This window comes from Danio rerio, chromosome 8, assembly GCF_049306965.1.
Source record: "Danio rerio strain Tuebingen ecotype United States chromosome 8, GRCz12tu, whole genome shotgun sequence".
Classification (NCBI taxonomy): Eukaryota; Metazoa; Chordata; class Actinopteri; order Cypriniformes; family Danionidae; genus Danio; species Danio rerio.
In genome coordinates this window covers 27,752,432-27,780,135 of record NC_133183.1, presented here as the reverse complement: position 1 = coordinate 27,780,135, position 27,704 = coordinate 27,752,432, and the positions used below count along the sequence as shown (strand labels likewise).

Here is a 27,704-nt window from a genome sequence, read left to right as displayed (position 1 = left end):
AGTTCAGCTCTCTGCAGAACACACATCAGGCACTGACTGTATCTGCTTTCATTCAACAGAGAAACTCTTGTCAATAAAAATCATCTTGACACTTTGAAGAACAAATTACAGACGGACACAAAGAAAAATCCTTCCAAGGCATGAAATGCAACTAAAGTTCAGTAAGAGCATTTGATCAAAAAATTATTGAAACATGTTTCAGTTCGTACATTTTTCCGAGCATTTTTCTGCTCTTGGAATGTTTTGGAGAAGATGCTCCTAAAAGTTGCTAGAGTGAAGATTTAATATAGTTAATTACAGGGGGAAACAATGAACTGAATGTACACATGCAATGTTGCATTTGGCAGGAAGAGAAAACAGCACAGACAGGGGGTTTGCGGCTGTCGTTAAATGAATTTATTGCTAGCTTTCTAGCATGACCTTGCGCTCACAACCAAACACACACATTCTCTTTGTACTCTGTTCTTTGTTCTATATCAAGATGACACGATAAAAGAACATTTCTTTGGAAATCTTTAAGTATTTCCAATTTTTCCAAGTTTACATTCATCAGTTACAATCGGTTTCCTCAAATGGTTTGAGTTACCTTAACTTTTGAGGTTTTACAGTGTTACATTAACGTCTTATGACATTGTGTGCCTGCTTGGTTAAATCACCTTTCTTCCTTATTCTAATGCACATCGGATTATCTGTACTATGTCCATATATCTAAACTGAGATGCTGCATTGTCATTGTCTAACTTTAGGTTTAAACAGAGCCAGTGGTGGAAAAAGTACTGAAAAATCATACTTAAGTAAAAGTACCATTATTTGCCGAAAAATGTATTGCAAGTAGAGTAAAAGTATCTGTTGTAAATATTACTCAAAGTATGAGTAAATAGTTTCCCTTTTAAGAGTACTCATGAGTAGTGAGTAGTGAGTATTACGCTGTAAAAAGCGAATGCGTTTACATGTAATTTGTGCATGTGTGTGTAAACGTAACATTCTGTAGTGCATTTAGTTATTGCCCAGCAGGCACACAATGTTATAAGATGTTAATATTCAGTTAAATTTATGTTGTGACTTCAAGTGAATAAAATTTAACAATGCTATTTTGATGACGTTAATAAACAAATGACGTTAATATTTATTTGATTTTAGGTTGTGTTAGAAAGTGACAACGTCGAACCAACATGTTAAACCAACGTCATATTGACATCAAATACTGACTTTTATTTGTCAGGTATGGCAGCCAAAATCCAGTGTCTGATAGACATCATAGTGGTAACATCTACACAACATCAAGCTGTAACATCATTAGATGTTGATATTTGGTTGGTTTTAGGTTGGACATTGGTTTTTGATGTCAACCTAATTTTCATTTCCAATCAAAATGTAACGTACCCACAATGTTGGGTTAAAACGTAAAAATGTTATGTTGACATCATGTGCCTGCTGGGTGTTTAAGGCCATTTTGGTCATTATACAGTAAACATCCTTCATCTTCTCATCAGTGACTTCTAAATAGTCTCTGGGTCAATGTGTGCAAAGATTTTGGAAATATTCTAGTACACAAACAGTTTGCTGCAATTATAAAGCACCCATGTCTTGAGGTAGTTCACTATGATACGATTTATCTTCTATGTGTGATTTGATTGGACTGGAATCACAGGACCGATTTTTCTAATCACCTATAGACAAGAAATAATAAAGTAGTGACTGCAGGTTGAAGGAAAGTAGTGGAGTAAAAGTACAGTTACTGCACTAAAAATGTACTGAAGGGAAAGTAAAAGTACACATCTATAAAACTACTTACTACATTACAACATTACAGTCATTTGAGTATTTGTAGTTACTTTACAGCACTGCGCAGAGCTTAACTGTCACCTGCATTTATTACTTTATTTATTTTACAATTTTCTTTAGAAGCTTTTGCATTACATGCTATCCGTTTGGTTCAGGGCAAACACTGATCACCAGGCATTCAGTCACTGAATTAGAATCTTTGGCCGAATATGAACTCCATCTCCTGGCTCTCCGTGGTTCATTTTAGGAAGCAGCTCCAGAAGAAGCCAGAGGCGAATCCTCATTTTAAACTAATACCGTTCTGCTTCTAGAATCCCATTCCATCCTGTCAGCTGTGTTCCAACCTGGAGAGTATTGGACTTCTGCTATTTCGAGGCCTCATGTGGAGATGATGATCTCCTGCATGTGCTCATAACAGTCGCCGGATGAAATTAATAGATGAGGGGGAAAGCACTTGAAAGATATGCAATTTTCTGTGTAAACAACATCCATCTTTGTTCCTGTGGTGGAATAGTGGCTGTGCTGACCAGCTAGTTTAACAATTTGCCAAAAAATATATATATATATATTTTTTATTAATTTAGCCTATTTATTTCAAGTAGAGGAAATTGCTATTCTGTTCTTGCTGATCGGGTAATGGGACTGTGGCCAAAGCCTCTATTCATTTTCACTAAATGTTCCTGCTGTAGTGGAAGGAAACACACATTTGTAACATTAAAGCAGATATGCATGTACGTAAAAAGCTACTAATGAATCATTACCCAACATGTGGCATGAGTGAGAAGATTGATGTGCTGATAATTAGTGAAAATAATTCATGCTGTTTCCTTCTTTCCTTTCTGGTTATTTGTATTCCTGGTTATATATATATATATCCTTTCTGGTTATTTGTATTTCTGGTTATATATATAGTATATAGTGTAACAGTGTTTTTGTCTTTTGTCTTAGATGTAGAGTTTTTCAATAAAATATCAGTCAAATGTAGTGTACATTTGATTATTTAAATAAATTGGATTATATAAAATGTAACTATATACTAGTTTAATATACAAAAGTATTAATATTTCTTTTATAATATACTATAGTTCTGTTGTCAGTGCGTCTGTACATCACGTGTGCATCTCAGTACTGCCTGCTGCTGTCTCAGATGCACAAACTTTGCTTCATCACCCTGAAGCAACACTGTTTGCCATATCATCTCATCCTCCAGCCCTCCCTCCCTCAATCCATCTGCCCATCCTTGCTTTACCCTGTTATTCTCGGCTTCATGCAGTCGCTCTGGTTACCCTGCAGATACAGTAGGAAACCTTATTTTCACCTACTGATTTTGAGGAGAAATTTAAACGGTGCAGTAGCAGGAGAGCGCACACACATTCGCAGATGCCACAGACGCAGCTGATCTCAAAGTCGCAGAAACTTTCAGTACCAGTCATGCAGAGCTCAGGCATGTTGAGTTCAATCGAATCCTAATACATGTGACAATTCTGTCAATTCTGCGTGTCCTTGCCTGACTCACTCATGCTGATGTTTGCATTTGGCATATATATATATATATATATATATATATATATATATATATATATATATATATATATATATATATATATATATATATATATATATATATTGTTTTACACGTCACATATAACCATGACTGCACATCAGCAGTGCCATCACCCAGCAATATCACTGTCTGAAGGCAGGATAGCAGAGAAGGTAATAAAGTCCTCCAAATAGCAACAATCCCTCACTGAATCTTTCAAGCAAACATACCCAACTGGTTTCGAAAGACTATAAAAATATCAAAGGCAGTGTGGGTGTTTATTGCAAAAGATTTAGAGCCGTTTTCGGTGATTGGAGATGTGGGCTTTTGTCATTTTATAAAAGCACTCGATCCACGTTACAGACTTCAGTCTCGCATTTTTTCAGTGCAGAGATAATTAAGATGGTTTATTTATGTTTACTGAAGTACAAATATGTTTATTTGAAATGGCCATTTTATCTTTATTGACTTCACATGTGTTTATTTTCAAAGTGTAGGATTTTATGTGTTCCCCAGTTTGTACATGGGCTACCAGCAGCTGTGAGATTTCAGTGTTATTTTTTTTTATACAATACACTAGGAACTAGTGTACTTTTCTTGGCTTTTAAGTAAAACAAAATGAGTATTATAAGACATGAGAACCAAACCGAACCGAAAACTGTGTTAAAATACCGAGGTATGTATTGAACCGTGGGCTAACTGTATTGTTGCATCCCTAATGTATATATATATATATATATATATATATATATATATATATATATATATATATATATATATATATATATATATATATATATATATATATATATATATATATATATATATATATATATATAGCATTGAGATCACAACTACGCGTTATGGTAGTTGCCCACATATTTTCAATAATTGAACTTATATAATATATAAGTATATATATAATAATATATTATAATAATGTATATATATATATATATATATATATATATATATATATATATATATATATATATATATATATATATATATATATATATATATATATACTTTTTTTTTTGGTTTATTCTTGTAGCTTATTTTTTCATTTTGATTAAGCCATTATTTACTATACCTTTATATCAGAGTTGTCTGACATTTTATAGATGATTTTTTTTTTTTTACAGTTTAACTGCAAAGGCCTGAGTTCTTGTCATATTTTAGTACCTATTTTAACGTGTAATGAAACTGTGATAATGTGGAAAATGTTAAAGGTATCTGAATAATTTATATATATGTGTCGTGGTGGTGTAATGGTGTCAATAGTATCTGGATGCAGCCTTTATGATGCAAGCTGAGATTGCTTCGCTGAGTGCAGACACAATGCACTCAATGGAATGAGTGGCATCACTGTGACAGGTAGGATTAGGAGTGGGATTAGGTGAGGGCATAGTGTGGGGGATTTTTTCTTGGCACACTTTAGGTCCATTATTATCAATTGAGCATGGTGTCAACGCCACAGCCTACCTGAGTATTGTTGCTGACCATGTCCCATCCCTTTATGACCACAGTGTACCCATCTTCTGATGGCTACTTCCAGCAGGACAACGTTTCATGCATAAAGCATGAATCATCTCAGACTGGTTTCTTGAACATGACAATGAGTTCACTGTACTCAAATAGCCTGCAAAGTCACCATATCTCAATCCAATAGAGCATTTTGTGATGTAGTGGAAGAGGAGATTCACATTATTGATGTGCAGCTGACAAATCTAGCACTGCATGAGGCTATCCTGTCATCAATATGGACAAAAATCTCAAATACCTTGTTGAATTTATGCCACAAAGGATTAAGTCCTTTCTAAAGAAAAAAAGGGGGTCTAATCCGGTACTAGTAAGGTGTACCTAATAAAGTGCCCAGTGAAGGTATGTACAGTATATAATGTTAATACAAGCATTTAAAAGAAAATAGAAAAAAACAATAAAAAAGCACCACCTGCCTCTTTCCTGAATGTATCGTTGTATTTTAACAGATTGCTTTACTTGAGTCACTTGTCGTCAACATGACACAAACAAGTGATGCCAACAGTCCTGTGGGATATAAATAGAAAAGCCCATCAGATCAGATGAGTGAGGAACCTGAATATCTCAGTTGTTTTGCTTGTTTGATGTTTAAATATCAGATGAGGTAATTTAAAGTCTAAAGTTTAGACTATCAGATCTTTTAGCAAAAAGAAAAATCCTTCACCCAGCTATTTAATAGATATAAAGTGGAAGATACACTTTTAAAATCTGTTTCAAAAATGTGCATTTGCAGTGATGCCAAAGAGGAACCATTTTGTGTTCCACATCTTTCAATTTTTATTCATTTATAATGTGAAGAACATTTCTAAACCTAAATAAATTGTACCACTGTAAAGAAACTTTTTATAGAATGAAATGAGTGTAACCATAATAAAGCTTCTTCATGGAACCATCAATGCCAAGGTTTTATTTTCAAAAGTATTAGTCTGATAGTGTTTCCTAAAATATACCTGGCCCAATCCAGGTCTAATCCCTAAACATTTTGCTCATCTATATGCACGTTTATGAAGGATTATAAACTTGTAATATAATATGCATCATCTTTGAGTGTGAAATCTTTGAGCACCTCATCGTAGGTGGCTGTTTCTTGCTGTAATCTCCACCACATTTCAGATTCTATTAAAAATGCATGGGATGCACTGAGATGGGTTGCTTTGAAGCATGTCTTGGATGTCGGATCAAAAGAACCCCGGAACACTTTTTGGATTGTCTTGATGAACAATGTTATGTTTTTTTCTCCTCCAGAAGCTAATCGCATCATTGAAGCTTTTTCAAGCAGCGGGGTGGATGTCTCTCTGGTGGTTCAAATACTTTTTCATATAGGGTGAGGATATTAAACCGTTTATTGAAGCTTATTTGTTCTCTAAAAAGAAACTTTTAGGATTTTCTCACATGACTGGAGAAAAAAAAAACATTTGTTTTTTAATGTGCGATTGACAGCTGACAGAATCCAACATGCCAGTTTGTCTTGTTGTTTCGCTGCAGGTTGATGAAGAGGAAGAATTATGAGAAGCTTTGATATCTTGAACAAAACATTATGTTCAGAAGTGAGGGTTTTTTATTTTGTTTTGTTTTTTTTTTGCTCAAAATACTCCTCAGTGTATTTGCTTATTGTTACATGTCCCTTTTGCATATTTTTGTAATGGGTTTTACAATGTACAATGAAAAAAATATTCAAAGATGATTCCTTTGATTTACTGTAAGTTTTTTAAATTAAGTTGTTGTAAACAGTTAATTTGGGTTAAATTAAGCATTACTAAATTTTATTTGTTTGTTTAAATTCAATACAAATTGTTTGCAACAATTTTGCAGGCATCATTTTTTTTCAGTGTATAAATAAAAAAAATAAAATGTAAAAAAAATCAATACATGAGGGTTGATCAAAATGACATTATCAAATCAGGATTGTATAGTCAGTTTCCAAAATAACAGTTCTTGTAATTAGATTATATTACATTTCCCTTAATCAGGTTACAGTTACTTTTCATGGATTACATAATTTTTACATGATGTTTATTTTACAGTATGCCAGTAAATTATACATGTCAGTGTCTCTTATAAATTTCTCTTTTATATCCGTTTCTAAAATGTAATTCTAAATGTAAATGCAAGTTATTTTTTGATAACTTTGTAAATATACAATGAATAAATGATTTTATACTTTCGTCAAAAGTCAAAAAAGATTACCTAAAATTATAGACATCTAAACATAGACAGTTTGGCTAAAACAAGGAGGGTCTGTAAGTGAAAATCTAATAGACATCTAAAAATAGCCCCAAACTAGTCATCAAGTGGACAGATTAGACAGACTTTATATGTGTAGTCATTAATTTCTATTTGATAACAAGTGGCCTATTCTTAGACGTCTATTAGACATCTATTAGACATCTTTTTAAAAACAAAAAATGCTTGCTGGGTATTGTTGTGATTTTTTTCAAATACTAATCTGTTGATGTTTGTGAACACATACACACCGATTCCAGATAATTACTTGAAGAGCGAAAATTAACATAGAAAAACTGGATTGGGTAATGTAAAAAATCAAATAAATTTTCTATTAGGAATCGAAAACAAAATGACTTGGTGGATGTTAAAGGTTCTTCATGGAATCTTCTTTTTACTGATAAGTGTGTATGTGAGGAAAATGTGTCGGTTTCAGAGAAGTAAAGAAACACAGACAGAGAAAGAGAAAGACAAAGACGGAAAGTGTCTAGCCATAAAATGGGAGTGGAGAGGAGGGTCAAAACAAGGGGACAGGGATAATAGAGGAGAAGCGCACAGAGAGACAGAGAGAGAGAAAGAGAGAGAGAGAGAGAGAGAGAGGAAAACAGAGATGGAGAGGAAAAGCGAGAGGACCAGCAGAGAGTGTGTGTCTTCAGAGAGACATCATCAGCCATCAGTGTGTCTGTCTGACTCTGTCTGCTTGGATTTTATCAGTCCTCCACATCAAGGATCGCTACAAGAGTTGCTGACCATCATCGATCCTCAAGTGTAGATCCTCCACTTTGGAGATACACCTTCTTTATAGTTTCTTTTCCGTGTCTCTCTGTCAGAATCTGTCCATCGTTTTGTTTGTGTGTGTGATTCTTGCTGTACTTAGTATTTATTCTACCTGGACTCCATGTGGACAGTGAAGCACGCTCTCAGTCCTGGAAGGTAAGCTCTGTTTTAAGGATTAAGAGTTAAAGATTATGAGAATGAGGAGTTTTTATGGTGTTGTAATAGCACAATGTGTGTGTGTATGTGTGTGTGTGTGTGTGTGTGTGTGTGTGTGCGCAGGAGAGTGTTTGTGTTTTAAGTAAATATTGTTAGTGCAGTTTACTTTAAAAAAAGATTTTTGCTAATGTCACTGTATCCTTGAAGACCCTTTAACATTAAACGAACATTTTTTATTTCACAAAAGGTTAATTTATAGATTTTATTCATACTGATATTTGAAGATTGCTGAAGATTTTTTTTTTTAAAAACTGCTCAGTAAAAGGTTCTTTGGGTAGCCAAAAATGCTCCTACAGTTTGACTGCAAAAAAAAAAAAAAAAAAAAGAAAGAAAGAAAGAAAGAAAAAACACAAACGTTTTTTATGTTGTTTGCTGTTTGCTCTCCTTGTCCAGACAGAAAAGCTGTCACCTTATTTTAATTTTGCTGTATTAGTAAGGCTTCAATCTGTGAAGGATTTCTGACAACCATAAATGTTCATTTTGATAATTCATGCATATTCAAAAGAAAGATTGCCAATGTGTGTTTTCATGGCAATTAAATAAATAAATACTTTTGTTTCCTTTTCCATAATGAACATTTTACTGAATAGTTCTAAAAAAGTTATTAATGTTAATATATTTTAAACATTTAACACATTTTGTGGAATCTAAAAGGTTTCACGAAGCACCACAAATGTTTTTAGGAAGATACATGGATGAACATAAAGATTGTGGATTAGATACCAGACAAACTGACATACTGACAAACGAGCTAAACAAAGCTGTTTTTAATTACTTATAACCAGTTACTTATCATGTTTTTAATCACAAATCATCACTCTCTGGGCAAACAAATTAAACAATATATTTGTAAAATATTGTTGAAATGTTCTAAATAATATTAATAATATAGGCCAAATAATAAAACAATACTGTGAAATTAATGTTGTGATAAATTATGTACAAAATGTAAATAAAGTTAAATATATTTAGAAAAAAAGTGAAATATTATAATTAGTATGTTGGTGCATATAAAGCTCCTTATAATGAAACTTTAAACAAACAAACAAACAAACAACAACAACATAAAATAATTAATTATTTATCAAAAAGGAAAAGAAAATTAAAAGAAAAATTGTTTGTTTACTTGAATTACAAAAGAAATATATATTTTTAAATACCACACTATACAATACAAAACTAAATCTCTGAAATGAAAAAAATAAAGGAAATTGGGCATATTGACAGGGAAAACAAAAGCAAAAAGTAAAAACACAGATTATATATTACAGTATATTTCTTATTAACAGAGCAGACCCTGCAGGAGACTCTGCATCACCTTAAAACACCCTGCATCACCTCCAAAAAAGTTAGCTTGTTAAACTTTTAACGAACAGGAAAGGTCATGGGAAGGTTAAGTGAGGACATGGAAAAAAATAATGAAAATATATCAAGAAAAATCTGGAAGAGTATAGCAGTCTGCCTTTGAGTTAAGAAAGGACATGAAAAGATTAGATTTCCAGAGGAATAGAATCTAAAAGTGTGTGAGTTTTTAAAAGCAGCCGGCAGGTTCATTCAAAAAGAGTTGTCTGCTTTAATACATCATGGACCCTGGTCAGCGAGAAAGAAAATGTATAGTGTAAAAATGATGAGACAAAAAATGGTTGAAAGAAAAATTTATCTGGGTCTAGAGGCGTTTCAAGGTCAAACAGATCTAAACTAAAATGGCCTGTTGTTAGGAGCTTTGCACCAGAGATATAAAAAAGACTCAGATTAAGCAGAAAATCAGAAAAAAAAACTCATATTTTGAGGCTTATTTGAAGCATTTGCAGCAGCAACAGTATGTGAAGAAATCAAACAAGGCATCACCATCATCAACAAAACACATAACATGAATAAAAGTGTAGCATATGAACATTAATATACTCATCTTTAGCTCATCCAAAATGTAGATCAGTTTGTTTTTACTAAAACATAACCAAATATTTTAGCTGAAACTGTTAGCAGCTCTTTGAGGCTTAAAAATATTTTCAGGCAAATCAAAATAAATGGCTTCTCACAATGGATTGAATTCTTCTGTAGCGAAATGACCAGTCTGTGCAAGATTTTCAACACAGTTTACACCATTATTACATTTAATCTGCAGCCACAGCTTTTTCACAACAGTCTGAAGTCCAAGATTCCAGATATGTAAAATTCATTGGGTAAACTATCCTTTTAACAAATTTACCTAACAGTATCAGACATGCAGTCTCAGTCATGAACTCAATTCACCTAGTGATGTTACTGTTAGGGACGGAGTTCTCAGTTTCCATGAGCACCCGGATAAACGCCAGACCTTTATTAATTTCAACCAAATTAGTCTTCTATACATTTATCAGTAACATTTTAGTTTAAGTAGCCATTCTCACTATAGATAGTAACTCATTACCTGGCTATTATTAATGTATTGCCTATTTATTAATGCTTATAATGTACATATTCTGCATGATCTCATTCCACATCCCTAATACATAAACGTATCTTCTATACCTTAATAGCTATTATTACGCAGCAAATTAAGAGGTTATTAGCTAAATGTTATAGTTAATAGTTTGTTATAGTGTGAGTTGTACCTTCAAAGAAAGTGTTATTCAATTCTCATACGTATCATTTAGTGTATAAAAGACACCTGCTAAAAGAAATTTAAAAAGAAATCATTCACCCAAATCAACTGAGGTTTACTAGCCTGCTCAATTATTCTGTCTCGTTGACCATGGACATGTATATAAATAAACACACAGCTGATTTGTGAACTGTTCAGTCACAATCAAATGACTCGAATTATAGTCTAATTATAGCCAAATATTAATTAGTTCACACCATTTAAGTTTTAAACATGTTTGACAAACGTGGAATTACAATTAGAAAAGTGGCAGGTATGTCAAAAAGACAGTGTGAAACAGGAGGAAACAAAAAAAATGAATCACAATCAATTTTTCCACACTGGCAAAAAAAAAGTCTTCCTGCCTTAATTTTTTTAGCTGAATCAAATGACGCATCTTGAATCAATCAAACTGACAAAAAATAGTACTTGAAACTTTTTTCATTAAAACCTGATTCATTTAATTGAGTTAAAGTAACATAAAAACATTTGTTGTAAATCTAAAAGCATTTTCTGTAATCTAAATATTTTCCATTTTCAGCTAAAAATGGAAAACATTTAGTATGTTTTGGCCGTCCATGGCTTACATCAATTGCAAGTTTCAAAGTGCAAGTTAGCTTGTTATTCTCTTTGTGTAAATTACACTTAGCTTTGTGAAAACGTTGACTTAATGTGCAAGTTTATTATGTTTTTTTTCTCTTGGAGAAAAAATGCCCTTTCAAAATGAACTAAAGTGCACTTTGGTCTTCAGTTTGCGATCGAATGAAGTTCGTCTCCAATCTTACCCCCTGCACTTCATGTCGCGATCGGCTGGAATACCCCCCCACCCCAGGTTCATCAGTTTGCGATCATCTCCCCCATCACATGCCTCTTGGAAAGTCCCTGCTCGGTATTAAAAAACAATGGTGGACTACAGGGATGCAGTCATTGTAAATACGCATCCTACATTTTTGTGGAACTGCAAAAACTTACTAAACATTTTAACAACAGGGCTTTATGATGCAAACAACTTTTGCTCACATAATACAAAACTGCTTAAGAGTATTTATTGGCAATCGAACAAGTTGCCTCACCTATTTATGAACTTTTCTGGTGTGGTCAGTTTGCCTGGTAGCTCACCTTGTACAGTGTCATACTTGGGATTCTGAGAACTCTCCAGATGCACAGTTTGAGAAAAGAGATAAAACGATGAAAATCAAGGTAAAACTATGCGATTTGCCTTTGAAAACTCCATTGGTTGGGTTTAGATCAGTGGTTTGCTGATCTAGGTGATTTGTAAAATAAGCCTTGCCTTCTCGAGGATGTGTGTTTGAAACATACAGCAAAATGCACCATAACAGAAACATTTTGTGGAATTAACATCTGAAACATGCAACGAAAGTACAAGGGTTCTTTTGACAATACTGTTGCCAAAAAGAAAGACATCTTATTTATAAGTGTGCACAAATTTAATTAATTTTTTTTTTAAACAAAATGTTATTTTCAAATCCAGTCAACCTTCAATGGCAACTAAACTAGTGGAACAACTATGTTTAATTTTTTGTGTACCCATACAACATGAAAATGAGTGAAAAAAATCAAGATTTTTTTTTTAAAAGTTAGAAAATCACACCTATCCAGTTTGTTTACAAAATCGTTTTTTTTTTTGCAAACTAGTTGCATTATTTTTACGCTTACTTAATTTGAACAATTAAATAATATTGCTTAATTTTATAATTTTTTTAAGTTGGCTTAAACATGACTCCAACTTAAAAACATTATATTGTCTAGATTTGTTATAGTGAGTGGATTTGAAATTAATTCTTCATTTAAAGTACAGTATTATTCGAGACCTATTATAATTTAATTTCAACTAAGCTTAAACAAGAATATTAGTTCATCAAACATCTTTTTTTGGTTTTCCAACATTTTGTTAATTGATATTTATAGAGTGTTTTTACTATTAAATTTCCCCTTTGGTGTTTTGTAAAAGAAATAAACTGATACAAGATCCTAATCTAAAGCCGATGGATCTGAAAACATAGGTGTGTTTGAAGTTTTGTTTTCTTAGCACTTTCTCTCTGTTTTTCTTCCCCACAGATGGGCAATGTGTCAAAAACAGCCCTGTTTATGTCCACCATCTCCAGACAGCACGACATCCTCATGGGATCACTTTATTCAGTGTTTTGTGAGTCCACAAATATGTTTTGCATCTGGAACTTCCAGATGACTTTGCTTATCTTTATTTCTTAAAAAATAACTCTCATGGTTGAACTGGTTTAGTCATTAACCTCCATCTGCTTATCCTGCCTCTATCTACTTTCTCCAACCTGAGGATGAAAAAAGTATGTACAGTTGAAGTCAGAATTATTAGCCTCCCTGAATTATTCACCCCCCTTTTTCCCCCAATTTCAATTTCAATTTTTTTCTAACACATTTCTAAACATAATAGTTTTAATAACTCATTTTAATAACTGATTTAATTTTATCTTTATTATGATGACAGTAAATAATATTAGACTAGATATTTTGCAACTTATTATTTTCTTAAAAAAGAAAAAGAAATTCAAAGGGGGCTAATAATTTTGAATTTAATGGTATATATTTAAAAACCATTTTCCCCACAGATGCAATGAGTTTGGGAAAATGATTGCAGTTGATCACATGATTATCTTTATTTATGATTCATTGATAAAACCAATTTTACGAGAAATATAAAACTATTTTACATATTGTCAGAAAAGTAGTTAATTTGCATGAATTCATATTATTTAATTTATATTTAATATCTATATTTTATATTATTTTATATTTATATTATTATTCATATTTATACCATTTTTAAAAGAATGCATGACACAAACCCCACACAATTAACCCAACACCCCATTGGGCATAAATAAATCAGAATAAAATGTATGAATGAGATTATAGAATACAAATTAGCCAATAAATTAAAAAGTTACAAACTGCTATTTCATTGCATTGGAAATGTGAAAGGTGAGAATTTTGGTCACCGGGTGTCACAACATGAATCTGACCTAATAATAACGTCTTATTGATGTTGTGGGCCTGCTGGGCAATAACTAAATGCACCACAGAATGTTACGTTTACACACATCCACAAATGTAAACCCATCAGCTTTTTACCGCGTAATACTCACTACTCTTGAGTCAACTTTTTACTCATCCTTTGAGTAATTTTACAACAGATACTTTTACTCCACCCGCACTGCATTTTAAGGCAAGTAATAGTACTTTAACCTAAGTATGATTTTTCAGTACTCCTTCCATTAGTTAAATAGATGTTCTAACTATTTCTAACTGAATTTAATGATTCACTACCCAGGTGATGATTTCTTTACTTTCAATATTTAGTAATTTAATAAATTTTCAATATTTTTTAAGCAAGGAAATGCAATATTAAATACCATAAACTCAATTACCGTTCGCAACATTTTAATGAAATGGCTAATGTTTGGCTAATAATTATGATTTCCTCCATACGTTTTAGTATGATTTGCTCATATATTTGATGATGGTTGGGTTTAGAGGTGAGGTTTCGCCTTCTTTTCAAAATATATATATTTTTTATACAAATGTAATAGGAAGAATCCTTACAAATTACCCACTCATAAAATAGTTACATGTCCTTATGAAATTGGGCCAGATTTTATACATTATGTGTAATAACTAATCATTCAGTGTAGTGATGTGAAACTAATGTGGTTAAAAGCTGCCTGAGACTATTCTAATCATGTACTTCCCTTAAAATATATATATCTAAGCATTCATCAGCACTCACAGAATAATGAAATGTAATTATGTAAATTGCTATACTTAAGAATAAAGAGTCAGAACAAACTAAAGTCAGGAAGTTTTTTCTTTAAAAACACTTTGAACTCCTATATGCTCATGGATGTGGATGTGTGATAGCTCTCTGCTGTGCAAAAAAATTAAGTTTCGTTAAGGCAGGAACTTTAATTATACCCCTGGTGCAGATGATAAATTGCCTGAAATTATCTAAGGAATTGATCCAACTTCGGTCTGTTAAAATAAACAAAGACCTAATTGTTATTCTAGACTTCTTGAGAAAGACCTAGCAGGGTTTGCTTAGCATTTCTAAGCTCGGGGACCAAACAGTGTCTTCATGTGGCAGGATTGTCAGAGGTGGGATTGAGACGTCACACTGTCAGTGGCACGTTTTCATTACAGCTTTACAAACTAGTTGCTTTGATGAGAAGATGAATGGATATGAATGGATGGATATCTCTTCCTCTCACAGTCGTGCTGTCGCTTCTGGGAAATGGCATGCTGTTGTTTGTGGCCTACCGTAAGAGGTCGTCTCTGAAGCCGGCAGAGTTTTTCGTGGTGAACCTGTCTGTGAGCGATCTCGGGATGACCCTGTCTCTGTTTCCTCTGGCCATCCCATCTGCTCTGGCACACAGGTGACTTCCTTCTTCATGCTTTTCTTCGCTGCAATATACAGTCAAAAATGTTTGTTTTTGTTATTTTTAGCTGTTTGTTTAAACTACTTATTCAAAATTAGCTAAAACAACACAATTCTTGAGTTTTTTTTGGTGACAACTTGATTATTTTATTGTAATTTCTCTTCAATGCGTTAACTTAAAATTAATCAACTTGTGTTGGGACAACATAAATAAATTGTGTGGAACTCAACATTTTTTACAGTGTAGAGACCAAACTGCGATTTATTTATAAACTAATTTCAAGAGGAGCGTGTGCTTATTATTGAACCCGGCTGGTCCAGCATTAGCTATTATACAATCCACCAATTAGTCAATTCCTAACTCTTTTTTTTCTCTCAACAATTTTGCCTCACAGCAAGAACGTCACTAGTTCAAGTCTTTACCAAACCAGCCGATGTTTCTGTGCAGAGTTTACATGTTCTCCCCATACTCGCATGAGTCCAAAGACATGCGACATAGGCGAATTAGACAAACCAAATTGGCACTACAGACAAGCTCTAGTTAGTCAGTAGTATTTCATATTTGTTTCTTAGCAGGCGAGTTATAATCAGCTTATTTGCAAGGCTTATTATTGAATATGATTGAATAAAAAATGCATTTACTGACTTGTTTGATCCAATATGTTTTTTGTCACCATCTAATAAAGTCCAAGACATGTCCAAAGCCTAAAGACATGCGCTTTAGGTAAATTAGATTAACTGAATTGGCCGTAGTGTATGAGTGCATGTGGAATGTGAGAGTGTATGGGTATTTCCCAGTGCTGGGTTGTGACTGTAAGGGCATCCGCGGCATAAAACATATGTTGGAAAAATTGGCAGTTCATTCCGTTGTGGTGATCTATGATAAATAAGGGACAAAGCTGAAGGAAAATTAAAGAATGATTATTTTTTAAAGTAACTTAGTCTCCATGCTGCAAAGAAATCTAAAGCCATGGGACAAACTGTTACTCACGAGACTGACTAATAGGAAACCAAAATTAAAGGAATCGCAACATTACAAATGTTTAATTTTTACTTATTTGTTATAGATTTTTGTTTGTTTTTTGTTTAGTGCCAGATAAATTCTGAAATAGCATTGTAGCAGCTTTCCAATTGCCGCTATCGGTGGTAGAATGAGCAAGTTTTGTATGAGCAACAGTTAGAGTCTGTAGGCGAAATAAATGTAAATAAACATCTTCATTTATTTTTCAAAACAACAGGATTCAATCATCTGTATTGCACGCTACTCTTTAGTATGTATGCTCAAAAACTGTGTGCTTTCAACCAATCCTCTTCCTCAATGCAGTGAAGCCACAGATATATTACTGCCTAGTGGCCAAATGCCAATACAATGTATGCCTTTAACAAGCGGAATTCAAAATATAGTCATACAAAAACATTTTGTTATCCTAATATAATTAAAAGTTAGCGCATTAGCTTGTAGCACTTTATTTATTTATTATAAATTTGTTCATAGATCATGATCTTGAGCCCGGTAAGCTACAGTTTCAAAGCTTCACAGTTTGCTCATTTCTCACTTAGCGTTTGTAAATGTTTGATACTGTTTGATGTGCTTTTCGTGTTCCTTCAGAGTTCAGCAAAAACAGTAAAACGATCTCTCTCTTTTCTCTGTAGGTGGTTGTTTGGGGAGATAACATGTCTGTGCTACGCCGTGTGCGGAGTTTTATTTGGCTTATGCAGCCTAACAAACTTGACTGCTTTGTCGTCAGTATGCTGCCTCAAAGTCTGCTTCCCAAATTACGGTATTCGACTCTTTTGTCTTCCTGTCAAAATATTATTTGATATAAACCATTACGAAGTGCTATTGCTTACCCAAGCAGTGTTTTAAATGTAAAAAAAAGAAAAGAAGAAATGTGTAACTAAATAAATTTCAAATGACCAAAAAAAAAAAAAAAAGACATCCCAGAATTGTTTTTTCCAGCTACGACCAAATCTGTAATGACTAGATTTTTTAGATTTGTTTTAAATCACACATTTACTGTTGTGTTTATGGTGACTAGCACGTACAGGACACTGTGAAAAACACATCCTGTAAAATTTATGGTAAAAACTGGCAGCTGTGGTTGTTAGAAATTTACTGTAAAAAACACAGTAGCAATAACCGTAAAATTTACAGGAAAAAAACTATAAGCTGTGGGTTGCCAGAAGCCTACCGTAAAAATATAGTAGAATGTTTTTCAGTTCACGGTAGTAATAACTGTCAATTTTACGGGTATTGCTACCGTAGACTGAAAAACTGCGCTGTGGGTTGTCAGAAATCTATCGTTAAAAATACGATAGAGATGTTTTCAGTTTACAGTATAATTAAGAAAACTGTAAAATTCACAGTAAAAAACTGGCAGCTGTGGTTGCCAGAAAACTACAGTTGAAATACAGTCGAAATGATTTTTTTTTTTGGTTTAAAGTATACATAAGATAACTTTAAAACATAAGGTATGAAATGGCAAGTTAAATAACAGTAATAATCAATAATGTCAAATTGAAAAGGCTTTGAAACTTTGAATTAACAGCACTGCAACAATACATAGCTGGTCTCATTAAAACAACAGTGAAGACCGATTGGCTTGGATAGCAGAACGAAACAATTTTGTTTTTATAGTCTTTTACAAAATTCAATAGCAAAAGCATAAGAATACAACTTTTATGTAGTCTTAGACACAAACTCTTCCCATAATAAAAAAATAAATAAATGGGTAACACTTTCAATATGCTTTCAGCACAGACCATAAAACAATTCTCACTCATCTTAATCCTACACAGAAAACAAAACGGATGGAGAATAAACACTAAAAATCAAAGTTTTCTAGCAGTTCCACATTTAATAAAAGTTATATTAGATATAACATATATAAAACTATTACACAAACAAGTTGTCCAATGCAATGGGAAGATCTCTTCAAAAGACTTGAAAGATAAAATTTTTTTCTTGGTTTCTTTAATAATATCTTGTGTTTTTAAGCATTTGATTGACTCTTTTATTATTATTGGGTAACCTACCCTGTTAACAAGTAACAAAATGGTGGAATTTTACTCTTGAAATGTGAGGCTTATTTGAGATCATGTCTAATCTCACACAGCAGAATCAGGTCTGAGTGTTTTGGACTGTTAGCGCCACGTTCTGTCTGAAGATTCTGAAAACTGTCACTTTCACTTCAGTGTGAAATAAAAAGGCCCTCTGGCTTAAATAAGCAAGAATGAGATTTAAAAACAAATGGAAAGAGACACAGAAATGAAGAAAGATGTAAAAGGGAGGACATGCTGAAAAAAACGAGCATGTTGGAAAAACTATGAAAGACAAAGCAATGTATCAAATGAAGCAAAGCAAATGAAGAAGAGCAGATAATGAGCATGCATTTACGGGTTTACTGGAGCTTGAAACACCACTTCATTTCTTCATTCTTTCTCTGTGGGATATGAAATTAAAATCATTCCTACTGTTTAAACCTGCGTTATGAGAATCATTCAACCTGCCCTAATAGTCACCTTCAGCAGTCACACCATTTATCGTAGAAATGTGTAATCACGCAGTCGTCCTCTTTCTCAGGTAACAAGTTCTCATCCAGTCATGCTTGTGTGATGGTGATTGGAGTTTGGTGCTACGCCTCTGTGTTTGCTGTGGGACCTTTGGTTCACTGGGGGAGTTTTGGACCAGAACCGTATGGAACCGCCTGTTGCATCAACTGGTACAACCACAATCATTTTAGCATTAATATGCGACTACAAAAAAAGGGTTTTGTTGGACTCAATTTAGATCAAAATAAATATCTACAAAGCAATTGCTAATTATTTCACACTAAATTCAACCCCACTTTGAAGACTCTAGCAAAAAAATAAAAAATAATTAAAAAATACAGAGACGGAATAAACTAAGAGACCACTGTTCAGGTTTTATGTGATTTATTAGGTACTCTGTTAACAATTTCCTGTAGAATCTACAATAACTTACTGGCAGCAGTTCGCCAGTAACTCACTGTAAATAAATTACAGCAAAACCAGCAGGCTGATCACATTGTAAATCATCTGAAATGTTGTTTAGGCCATTCTAAAACACCTTAACCATCTCAGTATTAGTGTTATTATATTATTAATGACCTCTAGAATTGTAAAGCGCGTCTGTACTCCATATCTGATGCCTTCAAACGACACCATGCGATCATTTTGTGTTGGCACTGTCTTCTGAGGTGCCAGTCAATTATTAAATAAGGAAAAGATTGACACAGCTTCTTCTACCTCAGCAAATTCCATTTTTACTGTTGATATTTGACGCCAGTTAATCAGGAAGTGATGATTTCAATCTCTTTGACTACTTGGAAGGAAACGGTGCTTTATTTGCATGTATTAAATGCGATATTCCAGTTTTGTGCTTCAATTTAATTCACATCTTTGAATGGAAACATAGCTACTGTCTTACAGTAAAATACAGTTTATATTACAAACCAAATACTGTGTAATTTACAAAAATCATTAACAGCGTATATGGGTTTGAATCTAATAACATTTCTTCCAAATGCTGACATTTAGGCTTTTTTCACCAGAAAATTACAACTGGTCAGAATAACCTAAGTTTTCATTTGTTGTAGTTGGAATTTAAGTTCTCGTTTAACAAATAACTGACTTCTTAACTCTTCTGAAGTTAAAGTTGTGTTGTCTAAAAATGAAAATAAATGTGTCCAGTACATATTTTGTCATTTTAAAGGAGCAGTATGTAAGTATGATAATATCAATGGTTGAACTAGGTATTGTACTCCTGAATGAAGTGCAGGTTGCCAAATTGAGGACAAACAGGAGCGAGCAATGGAGCCCAAACACTGATTTAAGGCTGATTTGAACCGTGTTCTAAATAAAAGCAATGGTATGCGATAAAAGGAATATTTACCATAATAAAATGGGTTTTTGTTCTAACCAACACCTAAAATTTATATATTAGAAACAGCTATTTTTTGCAGCAGACCAACAGAAAACTTGATGACATGATGACCTCCGGTACACCTCATGTGCTTTATCCAGTGTTAAATGCTAATAATGTGATTTTGAATGCCATTTTATAAGATATTTATTGCCATACTGCTGAAAACAGCAGCAGATAGTTCACCTCAGATCTAAAAATTAAAATAAACCGTTTGAAATTGAACTTTAGAACTGTGACTTCACCAACACATATCAGTGATTCAGCATGTACATTTAATAATTTTAAAGAGATTTAATATGTATTAATTAAATTATAAACATTACCACTTCGTGAGTGAGTGCATTTTCTGTGCTTCTGGATGGCTGTATTTAAATTTCTGTCGTGTTTCGACTAATGCAAACAGCCAAATTACTTATCACTGCATATCTCGTCACGAAGCGTGTTGTTAGGACACAGGGTTACAATGTAACCTGCTCACCTAATGTTTACGTTGGTAATATTTATGTTATTTGCTATTAATAACCTCATGTGGAACTCTGAATCCGTGTCTCATTTCAGAGTCTGCTACTGTCCACCAAAGATCGCATTTTAGTCACAGACGCATGCTTTGAAAGCTTTTCTGGATGAATAAATAAAACATGCGGTTTTCCACCAAGGCTGATATATAATTGGCTAAACTGGCATTGGGTGGGTTAAAAAAACAAAACAAGACAGCGTTCTGGCACAGAAAGCACATTTTCAAACGCAGAATTTCTGACTTCAGCAATGTTTTTCAGACAATCAAGAATGTTTCTTAAATATCTGCAAACATATTATAATATTTTAATACTTTTGAAGAGTCAAAAACTTACATACAGCACCTTTAAATTTTGTGGCAAAATGTTTGGAGGACATGTCAATGTGTTTTGTTTAAAGAAAAAAACTAAGAAACTATAAATCACAAAACCAGAATAACTGAGAATTTTCAAGTGGTCTTTTAATTAAACTGTGCAAAAAATGTGCATGTGGTTAAAATGTGAGACAAGCAATGTTCTTCAGTGCATTAATATGTGTAGATTCTGCAGTGATGACCTTTCCATTTTGTATGTTCCAAGGTACACGCCATCCCACGATGCCCTTGCCATGTCATATATCATCAGTCTGTTTATCTTTTGTTACGTCGTCCCCTGTACCATCATCATCCTCTCTTACACCTTCATCCTGGTCACAGTCAGAGGGTCTCAGCAAGCCGTTCAGCAGCACGTATCGCCACAAACCAAAGTGACCAACGCACACGCTCTTATTGTCAAGGTAAGAATAAGGCTGGCAGGTCTGAAAGGTTTGTTTGTTGTCGTGCTCACAGTGACCTTTGTATAACAAAAAATCTTTCAGTTTTAATAAAAATCAGCAATAAAAGTGCTCAAAACCATGTGTGCTGTCCACACTGCGTCACTCTGCAAATATACCTTATTTTATTGCTCTGCGGAGTAGACAGCAGGAACGTGATACTATTGCTGAGCGTGTACTTAATGTCCCTCAAAAAGTAATGCTCATTAGCCATCCTCTGTCCTCTGGACAAGGGCTGCCTGTACCTTTGGCTGACCAAGCCTTTTCTGTTTTTTCATGAATATACTGTACCCGCATGTTACTTTGCTGTTGGCAGTGAGGGCTGCACTGTTGAATAATCTGGCGCTGAATGTTGATTATCAAGGCCCAAAAATATCCCCTCAAACATAAGAGCATGTTGCATACTTTTGCACAAGTTTGGCTATCTAGGTCAACAGACAAACATAATATTAGGAGGGATGATGAATAATAAGGAACATGAAATGGTGTTGTGTTCAAAATGCATTCAAAAGATTTAAGAGATACAGAGAAAAAAATATCATTGCAATATAATACTACAGCTTTAACGAGCTGTTTTGTATTTCAATTTATTATTAAATGTAATTTATCCCTGTGGTGTCAAAACTTTCAGAATCATTATTCCAAGCTCACACAATCCTTCATAACTTGCTGTTCAAGAAACATTATTCATAAGCAATGCTTTGTCTGTGCTGCTGAATTTTTTTGTGGGAAATGTGACTGTTTTTTTTTTCAGGATTCTTTGATAAATTGTTGATCAACTTGTTATTAGTCCCTGTTAATAAACATTTTTTGACAACCCAATTAATTTCATTCCATTAATCCATGTAACAGATGAAGAAACATTAGAAATGTACAAATGCTGCATTCATTAGCAAGTTACCCTTGTTGATTTATCAACACAAACTAGAGGAAAACTTTTTATTAATAAACCAGAGCCCATAGCCTATATATTTACATTTAGTAATATCTTAAATGTTTTCATGAGTGGGTTTTGGAGGACTGTTATTATTTCTATTTTTATAATAATAATGATAACAATAGATTATTATTATTATTTATCATTATTGCAGCAGTTGTTATTGTTTGTATTGTTTGAAATATAAAATTCAAGGGTCTAATGAGGTCAAGTGACAGGACATTAAATTAATTCCCTATCATAATGATAATTTTCATAATTGCACATGCCTTTGCATGTTTTTGTCTCTTTTTCCTTATTTGTGGCTCATTTGTATTTTACCCTCCAAAATTACTTAAACGTTTTCATATTTCTTCCACAATTTTCCAGTCAGTCTCCTAATAGCAATAACACTATATTTCATATTCTAAAAACACAAATAATTAAGTAAATGAACATGCATCTCATAATAGTCCTATTTATTTAATTGTCACAAAAACTCTTGGTTCCTGAAGTGCTAGCTTTTAGAAGAGAGAAGACAGGAACCATTATATGTGTTTACAGATCTTACAGGAACTCTTTTTTGGAATTTGAGTTCCTCTAATAACAGTCAAAGAGTTCCAAAGGTCTTAGTGTAAGGAAACGGTGACTCCAAAAACTCAGTTTTGACAAAAAGTGATTGAAGGATCGCAATTACTGCAAAAAGGTCCTGCAAAGACTGTCAGCGGAACCCCTTTTTTAAGAGAAAGCGCTTTGAGGCACTTAAAATACATTTTGAAGTTCCTTGCGTACTCAACAGGGTATTTGAAACACCTTTACTTTTAACAGTGTATTTCTTCCAATGTTTTATCACTGGACGCGGACTCAAATTGATATAGTCAAGTTGACAACAATGTTACTGTCCAATAGTTTGTTTAATAGCTGAGGATTGAGGAAGCATCTGGAGAGAGTTTTATTTAGAACAAAACTTCAGACAAATAGTTTGAAGCATTCAAAAAAACTTGTTATATGAAATGTATATTGAGAATTAAATGTGTGCAAACTTATAGGATCCTATAAAACAGCATAAATGGAGTTCTTTAAAGCTAATTATTCTATCTGATTACAAGTATACCTCTTGTATTTTCTTTCTAGCTCTCAGTGGCTGTATGTATTGGCTTCCTCACGGCTTGGAGCCCGTATGCCATTGTTGCCATGTGGGCTGCTTTCAGCGCCAACGAGCAAGTCCCACCCACTGCCTTTGCACTTGCAGCTATCATGGCCAAATCTTCCACCATTTACAACCCCATGGTGTATCTCCTCTTCAAACCCAACTTTCGCAAATCACTGAGTCAGGACACTCAAATGTTCCGCCACAGGATTTGTTTGAGCCATAGCAAGGCCAGTCCTTCACCAGGAATGAAAGACCAGGAGCGCCAGAGCTCTCAACAGTGCAACAATAAAGATGGCAGCATCTCAACACCCTTTTCCAGCGGCCAGGCAGAGAGTTACGGGGCATGTCACGTCTATGCAGAAGCTGGACCACATTATCAGCAAATAAGTCGCCAAATAACTGCGCGTGTTCTGGAAGGAAGTGTCCAAAGTGAAATACCAGTGAAACAACTGACAGAAAAAATGCAAAATGACCTCCTGTGAGAGAAACTGGAGATAGAAGAATGCCTGAAATGTAAGGCAAGGATGATGTAACGTGTCAAAAACACATCTGACCTTAAATGGCCAAACAGAAGGACAGAGGAAACTGAAAAATATGGAAAATATTGTTGCCCATGGATTCTCACCGGTCCTTTCTCCAATGCTTGATGAACCAAATCCAAATGTAGAATGCATTTTCCTTAAGGCAAATTGAAGGACTTTGATTTTATTTTCTGCCAAACTGCAGAATTTTTAAACAGTTTTGATTGTTTGATTGTTTGTTTGTATGTTTGAAAGCGGTTATATAAAAACGACTACATATCTTGTGTTATTATATTGTGAATAAAGTTTGTGAATGAATCACGTCGAGTAAATCAAGTGACCTAAAAACAATTCAAGTTGATTTTACCAGCTGTGTTTTACATCATCTGCGGTTCAGCATCACACAGACAGCATCAGTTCATTAGAATGACCAAAGGTTTCCATCTGCTGGATGAAAGCGAGTATTGCGCGTTTTCCTTTTACAAAAATATTGAAAAACTTTTTGGTGGATTTAAATTTTTAAAACACTCCTTTTTACAATTGTATTCACATCACAACTGTACAATTGTATTCACAACCCAGTCAGCTTAATGGCACCTTCCCCCAACATCGATTAATCTGAATGAAACGAAGCTAAAATGCCAGTGGGTGCTTAGGCTGATGTGGCCCTAAATGTGGCGTTAAACCAAAACGATCTAGGCCTACTGTAACTTCAAGAGATGATCCAAAATCGAATATACTCACCCTCCCATGCAAGGACGTAGGCCTGATTATAGCTGAACCTGGTCTGGAATGTACTCAGAACATTCTGCTGATGCTGATTAAGCGTATACGGCTAGTCTAATATAAATAATCTCCCACTTCATCCACAGACGATTTCCCCCTTCATAGAACCCGAGGCATTGTTATGAGCCACTGTGTTAATATCTTTCCTGTGTGTTTTTGTATTTACTCTCAAAGTTCCACTAACTGTTGGCTCACTTTTTATGAATCAAGGACCACCGTTTCATTATTTTCTCCCTTTCTCCCAGCTAGAACATTAAAGTAAGACAAAAATTGTGTCGACTACCGTTTATAAGTATGTAATGAGCAAGTTACACCTGTAGGGGTCATTACACCCTCAAAAACAAAGTGGCGGCCAGGCGAGAAAAAGAGGAATAGCTCAGTGAAAAACTAGAGCAGGGGTGTTCAAACCAATGACTGTAAAAAATATGGACGACGCGACAGCCCTTTTTGCCATTGAACGCCTTGAGGGCAAAACGCCTGCTTGACGGGCACAAACTGTCGCAAAAGACTGCTGAAATTGGAGCCAGACATGCGCAGAAGGATTGTCTGATGGAGCCAGAGGAGGAGCCGCGAAAATGAGCGGAGTCGAGCTTCCAATCAAACGCTTTATGCAAAATCAACTACGCCCCCCGAACTTCTCAGCATGCGTTTGCTGTCATATCAACACAAATGGATGTAATAACGTTAACAAATATGAGGGTTTTATATATTCAATCGCGCCAGCTCCGGGCCACAGCGCATAACTTACTCGCGGCGTCACGGGCTGATTCCGGCTCGCATGCGGCAGCGCCGGCTTGCTCGGCCGCAGCATCTGGCTCGATTGACTCAGACTGGAATCGGCTAGTGAGTCCAGGCATCCGGAGTAGGTCCAGCAGAGGTAACATTAGTCAGTCTGAGCTCTAAGAGATAAGTCTCCGGCAGGCGAGAATCTAGCCGGAACTGTGTTTTGCTATCTGGTTGGTTAGGCGTGTATCAGCAAACTAATAAAGCCCGAAAAAAGCCCTGAACTTAGCGAATAAACAGTGTTCCACCAGGATCATGTATGTCAGAAACTATAGTTTACTGCTGAACTCATTTTGTCATGGTAAAATAACACAGAAATCGAATAATAATATTTCAGTCTACTTCAGTCTCCTGCCGAAGCTCAGACGCCGCGCTTTGAGAGACTGTCAATCACAGCTGTCAATCACGATGACACGCCCAGCATTAAATTACTGCTAAAAACAAACTGTTTACAAAAATGAAGATCTGCACCTATTTCAGCACAATAACCAGTGCCTTAATCGACCAGAACTATCTTTCGGGACATTTTATTGCAAGTGTAATATTTTTTTTTTATTTGGGCTCAAGTCTCCTTCATTAACACGGAGGAGGCGGGCTTTATGACTTGTACTGCAGCCAGCCCCCAGGGGGCGATCTAACGGCCGAAACCTTCACTCAAACGTAGGCTTGCGGCACACTTGGTTCAAACTCGGTCATGGAGGTCTGCTGTCCTGCAGAGTTTAGCTCCAACTTGCCTATAAACGCTCCTACCTGAAAGCTTCTAATATTAAAATTAAATAACTAAGAGCTTAATAAACTGGTTCATGTTTGTTTGATTGGAGTTGGAACTAAACTGTTCATGTCAGTGAGGACACCCCTGGATCTAGAGCCACTTGAAAATTAAAAAGGAAATCAATTAAATAAAATTGAGAAATAAGAGAAAAAAAAGCTAAAAGAGATAGATAGACTTTACTTGGATCACATTCATGACAGACTTGTTCATGAGAAATGGCAATGTAATATGCAAAGTATGAGAAGAAAAAGCCTGATTCTGTTAGATGATATAAGAAAATTGTTATGAAACCAGCCAGGCTAAACTAAACTCCTTTCACTCGATTAACCCTGTTTTTCAATGATCTCTCTCATTAGGGCTCTGCTAAAATCCAGCAGATAAAATCACACTAGTTTTACAGAAGTGTCCTGGGCTTAACCCAGCGCTAGTGCATGGGGGAAGGTGAGAGTCAGTTTTAGAAATACAGGCTTTTAAAACAAGCCGACAGGGTTTCAGGGTATATCTCGTGTGCTGTTAAGTTCAGGAAACCCTTTATAATTCCACTGCCTTTTGTTTTTATGAAGGGAATATGGTGTTATAGATGTATATGTCTGACAACTTTGTGTAAACAATTTGAATGGGAAAAATATTTTATGATGCTAGCAGTTGAACAATTTGAGTTACTGGTTTCTACAAATGAAATGAGTTTACTCACGTTTAGCATCTATTTGTTACAGTTAATTTACAGGACAATTGTAGGTGTTTGTATGGAATTCAAAAAAGTGGTGCTGCATTATCCAGTTTACATAGACTTATTATCTCTTTTTCAACTTGTTTACATTATTTGTGGAACTCTCTCTGTGTTCATCTATGACTTTATGCCCCTCTGTACATAAAATCAATGACACCAAAGAGATCAACACACATAATGCATCCTAAGATGATTTACAGCATGCCTGGGTCTTTTAACACCGCATTTGATTGGGCTTTAGATAATCTAGGATAAATTAGAAATGTTTGTGAAGGCACATCACAAGAGCTCATCAGTTCTAATTATGTCTTAGTGCATTTGTGTCCATGGTTAAGATTATCACATCCTCTTTCCCTTATACTATTTTAGTGATTTACAGAATTTATGTTGTTGATGAAGTGTCTATTAAGGGTGGGACAACACACAGCTATGGGCGGAATCAAAACAAACTCAGAGCTAGTTTCAGATAAACAGTGAGGTCACTTTCACTTGAGTTTGACTGGGCAGATGTTTCTTGAGTGCCTTCTCTTTCTTTCTACTGCTTTAGCTCACGCTGAAGAGATGCAGTTGTGGTCCACACAGCATCTGTCATTGACTTGTGAAGTATCATCCAGTTTTGGCAAGGTATTGG

At 34.6% G+C, this 27,704-nt stretch overlaps 1 protein-coding gene across 2 annotated transcripts; it reads left to right on the top strand.

Moving 5' to 3' along the window:
* The first annotated feature begins 7,848 nt into the window (after nucleotides 1–7,848).
* Nucleotides 7,849–24,338, top strand: opn7c (opsin 7, group member c). Of its 2 annotated transcripts, NM_001044992.1 has the most exons (7): nucleotides 7,849–8,026; nucleotides 12,789–12,876; nucleotides 14,974–15,136; nucleotides 16,792–16,919; nucleotides 18,722–18,860; nucleotides 21,181–21,376; nucleotides 23,463–24,051. In NM_001044992.1, exons 2-7 carry the CDS (start codon nucleotides 12,789–12,791, stop codon nucleotides 23,961–23,963), a joined length of 1,215 nt encoding a protein of 404 aa, NP_001038457.1. In that variant the 5' UTR covers nucleotides 7,849–8,026; the 3' UTR covers nucleotides 23,964–24,051. The 2 variants fall into 2 exon arrangements, with proteins under 2 accessions (NP_001038457.1, XP_073765756.1); XM_073909655.1 differs by lacking the exons at nucleotides 7,849–8,026; nucleotides 12,789–12,876 and having other exon boundaries at nucleotides 15,008–15,136; nucleotides 16,792–17,364; nucleotides 17,477–18,860; nucleotides 23,463–24,338.
* The last annotated feature ends 3,366 nt before the right edge of the window (nucleotides 24,339–27,704 follow it).

Bases quoted from the DNA above. Each gene is read 5' to 3' on its own strand.
- opn7c (NM_001044992.1), top strand. From the start codon at position 12,789: ATGGGCAATGTGTCAAAAACAGCCCTGTTTATGTCCACCATCTCCAGA. The intron at 12,877-14,973 runs GTGAGTCCACAA...TTCCTCTCACAG, and splicing joins ATCACTTTATTCAGTGTTTT to TCGTGCTGTCGCTTCTGGGA. The intron at 18,861-21,180 runs GTACAACCACAA...GTATGTTCCAAG, and splicing joins ACCGCCTGTTGCATCAACTG to GTACACGCCATCCCACGATG.